The sequence below is a fragment of the Pygoscelis adeliae genome, unplaced genomic scaffold (assembly GCF_000699105.1).
Source record: "Pygoscelis adeliae isolate BGI_AS28 unplaced genomic scaffold, ASM69910v1 Scaffold786, whole genome shotgun sequence".
Lineage (NCBI taxonomy): Eukaryota > Metazoa > Chordata > Aves > Sphenisciformes > Spheniscidae > Pygoscelis > Pygoscelis adeliae.
The window spans coordinates 151,936-158,219 of NW_008824912.1; the positions used below are offsets into that span (position 1 = coordinate 151,936).

General features: G+C 45.6%; 1 protein-coding gene across 2 annotated transcripts in view; it reads right to left on the minus strand.

The window, feature by feature from the left end:
* Nucleotides 1-265: 265 nt before the first annotated feature.
* Nucleotides 266-6,284, minus strand: part of TPD52L2 (tumor protein D52-like 2) — a 16,210-nt gene continuing 10,191 nt past the window's right edge. For both annotated transcript variants that reach the window (XM_009324959.1, XM_009324958.1), the window contains 3 exons: nt 5,109-5,135; nt 2,301-2,349; nt 266-2,089 (listed from right to left, as the gene is read on the minus strand). In XM_009324959.1, coding sequence (XP_009323234.1) covers nt 1,994-2,089; nt 2,301-2,349; nt 5,109-5,135 — 172 coding nt within the window. In that variant the 3' untranslated portion in view covers nt 266-1,993. The remainder of the gene's footprint in view (nt 2,090-2,300; nt 2,350-5,108; nt 5,136-6,284) is intronic.

Genomic DNA, 6,284 nt, shown 5'->3' on the forward strand with positions numbered 1-6,284 from the left:
GTATGTCTCGGGAACCAGCTGGTGTCCGGCATCTTGAAAAGGGAACATCGGACTGTAAATATTATTTAGTACATCCCCCCATGAGAAAGCACCCGGAGAGCCGACGGACAAACCAGCCAGAGGGACGGGATAGAAGAGAGTATTTCAGTTGCTTCTCGCCTCAAGCTGCTGCAGGCAGTTGGTGTTTGCCTGACACGTTTGTAACACGCACCCAAGAGCGGATTTCAGTACTGTTAGATAGAACGAGACAAGAACATTCACCCCATTTTCTCCCAAAGGAATGCTTTATTGACAAGTTTCCTCAGTCTTTATCTGTAAAGAGAAACAGCTCAATACCCAAGCTCCAGCAGTCCCCATTTCACCGGCTCTGTTCCTCGCAGGGAGGCCAGCTTCAGTCAAACAAGGAGCGCCAGTAAACGACACTCTACACTCCACCTACTGCCTAGTACATCTGCCTTCTAATATTTCATCCCGTGTCCCCAGGTCTGCAGAAGGAGGGGAGCAGGGGTGGGGGAAACTGAGATTAATCAGCAGGTAAGTGTCAAAAACTTGCTTCTCTAAAGAAGGGTCAGAGACAGGTCAGTCCCTCCAGGGCGGTAAACCACTAGAACTACCCAGATATGTACATAAGCAAGTCTAAAGACCTGAGTAAGTCCCACTTCGCCTCTAAGGCACAGAATTGCTCACTCTAGATATTTCTATGTGGAGGCACCTTGCCTGGAATAAGATCAGGCCTCTAAAAGAAAACTCAGAGTTTTTCAGCTCCTGAGCAATGAAGTTGGACATCAAAAGAGCAAAACATCCAGCCCCTGGAGGAACTGGTTGAGCTCCGTGACTCTCTGCCACTTCTATAAACCAAGATCAGAGCTGGGGCTTTCAACTGAAAAACCCGTCCAGTCGCGGTCAGATGTACCAGATGGAGGAGCCCACAGAGAGCAGAGCCGAGCCCCTCCAACGTAGTGTCCGTATTGCTAGAGACAGCTTTGGCCTTTTTAATCCGGCCCTGTTGCTAGCAGCCTTCAGAAATTCTTCCTCCGAGAACGAAGGCATAAACGGAGAAGGGAGAAGCAAGTTTCATACACTCAGGAAACGGAGTGCACCACTGAATTTAACACAACAACTGGCTTATAAGCATGCTGCTACTACTGTATGATGCAAAACTCCACTGCTCAACATCCAGCTTTATAACCCTTACGGTATTCTCTACAGAAAAAAAAATAAATCATAAACGAGTAAAGCATAAAGTGATGTAAGGCTTGCAATTCAGTTTCAGAGTCCAAGGGAGCATTTCCATAATATGATGCCGAAGCTTTTTTTTTTTTCCTTTTAAGCTTTATTTCTTCAAAGTTCATTGCATTTAAAAATAAAGATTTTTAGGTTTGTTAAAGCTAGAGCATTAGTGTAACAACGAGGCAGCTGCTAAGTGAAGTTTCCCTTTTGGGAGCCCAGAAAAAAACCCCAACTGTTTACCCCATTTACCAGACTACTCCAATGAGTGCCAGAGAAAACAGTAACGGGAGAAGCCTGGGAGCTCACCGAGTAGCTGCACGGCATGCCCTGAACAGAGAACGCAGGCAGAAGCTGAAGCTAAAATGCCCATGCACTTGGTTTCTCCAATAACTGCCCTCCTCACGCTGCTCAGGGCGATGTATCTGTTCCAAGTTATGTCAGACAAGGGAAACCTGTTTTTATCTATACCAGTGGCATTTCTAAGCTACTTTAAGGAAACTCCATCTTACGTGCTCTCCCAAAAGGACAGCAGTGATACATTTAATCTACAAACTTTAGTGTAAAATATTATTTGTGTACAAAACTTTGCATTCTCTTTATTTGACTTGGATCCAGCAGCAGTGTCTATGAATGAACGATGGATCTCTCCAGACTGGCTCTCAGCCCCTTCTTGGATTCGCATGTTGTTGCTGTTGTGAAGATTTGGGAGGGAGGGGGCTTGCTCTTACAGTTGTGCACAGCCGTGCAAAGCCGCATCGCAGGTCTAGAAAGGAGCGTTGTCTTGTGGAGGCTTGTCTCCGGTTCCCGAGGGGGAGTGGAGGCCGTCAGTGCTATTTTCCCTGCTGCCCACCACTCTGGACTGAAAGGCGAGAAGAGAGTTAGGATAACGAGAAACCACTACTGAGAATACCAAGTCAATTCCCCCTTGTCAGGGTCACCTACTGTAGCAAAGACTTCACATATCTGAGAAGCCATTTGCCCAAATACGAGTCTACATGAAAAACACTGCAGAAATTCAAGTTTCTGCATAAGGCTTCACGCTATACGTTTACAAGACAAAGCAGACTTACCTTTATGGTCCCAACTCTATCTTCAAATGACTTGAAGGTTGCAGAATTCCTTGAAGAAAGGAGAGGGGGGAAAAAAAACAAAGAGCAAATCAAGACAAGTTAGTTCTTACCTAAATCAAACCGCGCAGCGTGACTGGGCTTTCTGGCCATTCCCGTGCAGTGACAGCACCCCCCAGAATGCTTCCAGCTCCTCACAGCCTTTGGCACAAATCTCTCAGGCACACCAGACAAGAACACCACATACAAACTCTGAAGGAAAACATTTATACCACATGCAATCCGCTCAATTGCTCAAGCTAAAACGTTGAGGGAAACAAGTCCCAGTTCACTAGGGAATCAGCGCACGGTAAGTAGAGAAGAAACCAGCTCTTAGTTCTACCAGGCTTCCAACTAAGAGCATGCTGTCTTAAATAATGAAAGGAAAAGCTGAAAAGGGTTTAAAACAAAGGCTTCGGTTTCCCATATTACATCCCATGGGCAGGAAGGGGAAGGGCCATGTGCTGGTACCTATGGGCAGTTTTCATTACTACAGGAGTGATCACTTGCATCAGGAAATGCTCATAAAAACCACAGTGTAATAAATTAATCAGAGGATTTAATACTTCTAGCGAAGAAAACCAGGTCAGCTGTTTGACAACCTAACAAGCTTCTTCGCTTGCAAATGATTCCAGGGGAGTGCTCTGTACCGAGCCATCAGACCGGGCAATTACTCATACAGAGCCGCTCTCCCCGGGCTAGGCTGCGGCAGCACTGGGAGCTGACTAGCCTCATCTTGGTTATTTTCGTTCCAAAGAATCGCTTTATATCTGCGCCCGTAAAATAACCTCCGTCGACCTGGAACGAGGATGAACAGAGAGGAGGCTTCTGTGGGCCTCGTCCAGCCCTGGCAGTCATTTCTCCTGCAAGGAGATCACCACCTAATGCACCACAAGGGCACGGGAGGCGGGCACTGAGCTTCCAGGCTGGAGACAGAGCGTTCCGGTTAGGATTCATCTCTGTTACTAGCGATGGCCATGCCGTACGTTGCGAGAGGACTGTAATCCCTGCCCTTCGGGGACCTCTGAAAGCTGCGAATTTCAATTAGACTTTAGTACAGTTGCGACACTGCGCTTCGTGCAAGAACAACACAGGTGCTAACAACCATAGAGAGAGACTGGGTAAAAAAAACAGCCTGAATTCCTCAAACTGCCGGACGCGGTTGCCCCATACTCCAAGTGGGGTCTGCTTAAGAAGGGAAGCAGTTGCACAAATCAGAACCAAAAACCCGATAATGACGGAGTCAGCTGTACTCTCCCACCGCCCCCACTCAGGAGACACGGGTATTTGCTACATTACCTCATCGCTGGCATACTTATCGAGTGGCGAATGGAGTAGCTGCTACTGGGAAGCATTCAGAATAAGGAGGAAAAAGTTAAGTGACAATTTTAGACAGACACCGTATGCAAGAGCAGCATACCCCTGGTTCTTAAGCACTGACTCTCCACACACCGGCTGCTGTGGACAACCGAAGCGGTAAGAGGCAGCCCTCTCTTCCCTTATTTAACAGCTGCAGCCCAGAACTTAGTTTTCCAGACATAGGACAGTAAGCACGAGTATTTAACTGCAAACTGCAACTGTGATACAAAAGTCAATTACAGGGCATTGGTCTGTGGTAGGTTTCTCAATCTGTGTCAAAAGTGTAGGCAAGGCTTAAATAATCAGCTTCCCCTTTAACGTCTGCAAGGGCCTGGCATAGGAACAAATGCTCTTTTAGCAGCCTTGAAGAATATCTTACCTAAAGGAATGCGAGAAGGGGTGAGCCCTGGAAGGAGCCACGGGCAGCAGAGAGAAAAGGGAAGCAACAATCAGAAACTTGTGCAGATCTAAACACTAAATGCAGGGCAACTAAGCAGGGACACGGTCATAGGATCATGGTACAGCAGAGTCAACTACCCAGGAGGAAGCCTCTCAAAATAAATTACAGAAGCAAGCAAAAACCAATTACTTTTCATTAACTCAAGCCAAGCTAAGACGTTTTTCAGAGAACAGTAACGGCACCTACAGCAACTTAGAGCCAGGGTGCTGGGAGGGAAAGGAGTGGGTGTGCAACAGCAACCCAAAACATTTTACCTACCCCTATCCATTGCTTTCATGTGATTTTTCTTTTTTTTTTTTTAGAGCATGTTTTCCTGAAGCGAGGGTTTTACCAAGCGCTAGCTAATTTGGTAAAGATACCTTCTTCCCTCATTTCCCCCCCATGAGCTCTCATAGAAAGACAGCATTGCTAGGACTTCTGGTCGAGAACTTCTGCTAACAGGAACCTGCAACGGATACCTGCACGTTATCTTGCCAAGCCTGCAGATCTCACAGTTACAGTTCAGAGAACAAACGCATCTCAGCATAATAAAAGATAAGAGTATCTGGATAAAAGGTATCATGTTTACCCCATAACCTGGTTGCCCATTTTGAGGTTTCAAGGTAAACTATTCCTCACCAGGTTACCAGATTTCCATGTGTGATTCTGCAGTGCAGTAGCATCTCAGTAGTCTGAGATAACAGACTGAGGTTTCCTACTTCTACTAGTCCGATTACCAGGATGCTCTGAAGGAGTTTCTCCTACCAGAAGCAGTGTTTTATTCCACTTGAATGTAATTTTTGTCTCTGCAGCAGGAAGCAGTCACGGCAAGTTGGATCTGAAGTACTTGGCAGGGAGTACAAGGGCTTTCCCTTACAGCCAGAGCGAAGACGTTAGGCTTTGTGGTTTCATTTCCCCATGCATCCAAGTCAGCTCTTTGCCAGGGTAGACTCCTTGAAATGCTGTCTTTGCACGCGAAAGAAATTAACTTTCTACTTACTCTTGCTTAAAGGAGAACACCACAGGTAACACGTGTCCATGCACCATGCTACTCTATGCAATACCACAAGCACTGGTTCGTTTGTTCAGTATCTTGGCCTGGACCTAGCAGTAACCCTTTTCCTCCTTTCATAAGGATTTAAAGTTTACATAAATTCAGGAATTTGCAGGCACTTTTGGGGCTCGGGCTAACATTTCATAATGAATTTGCTTGTGGTATTATGTACAGCAGCAAACTTCAGACAACATGAAGTGTATTGGGGGACACAAAACCACAAAGCAAGCTGTTACCAACAGAAAGAAAACACTTGCAATTTTGCAGTTTGCTGGGATCAGTAAAATGCAGGAACATCTAAAAGCCAATTTACTTTTTAACTGTAAGTGGAGATAACAGAAAAAGCTGAATTGGCCAAGATTTGAAAAAATCCCACCCGCTAATTAAGCCACATTTTCTCCCCTCCAGGCAAGCTAATAGAGCAACGGCATTAATACAGTTAGTGCACAGTTACCGCCTTAACTTCACAATGTCTCCTTACAATCCACAGCTATAACATTTAAAATTATTTTGACCAGAACACAGCAACCCGAAAGATTTAACCCAGGGACACATTACTTGTATTTCACAGCATTTTGGTCCAAGCGTGTTTAATGGAATTACGGCTACGCCCTCCATGCATCGGAGGCGTTTGTCCCATTCATCGCGCCTTCCTTGCATTTATCAACCGGTGAAGGTTGACTAAACAAGGAAATCCCTTCTGTTATCTCGACACTTCCAGTGATGGAAAATAAACCTGCTTTACAAGTGAATTTGTAGTGTAAGAGGAAAAAAAAGCACAGTGACGGCGGTTGCAGTGTAGGCTACGAGGCCTGTAACAGAGATTCTCTGGGAACAGAGATCATCCCCGCTCGTTCAGAGAAGTGATCACAACAATACAAGACTTCACTCCTCCGTCAGCTCTGATCACGTATCAGAACACCAGAGTTTCACCTGGCAAGGGTAGGAAGTGGGACAGTTCTGGCAGAAACTTATGCTCAGAGTTAAACCTTATTCAGAATCAGAAATATCAAGACTTGAATGCAGCACAGGAGACAGAAGTCTGTTTATATATGCACAGAAAAACTGAAAGTCTTAAAAAAAATCATTACTGTGT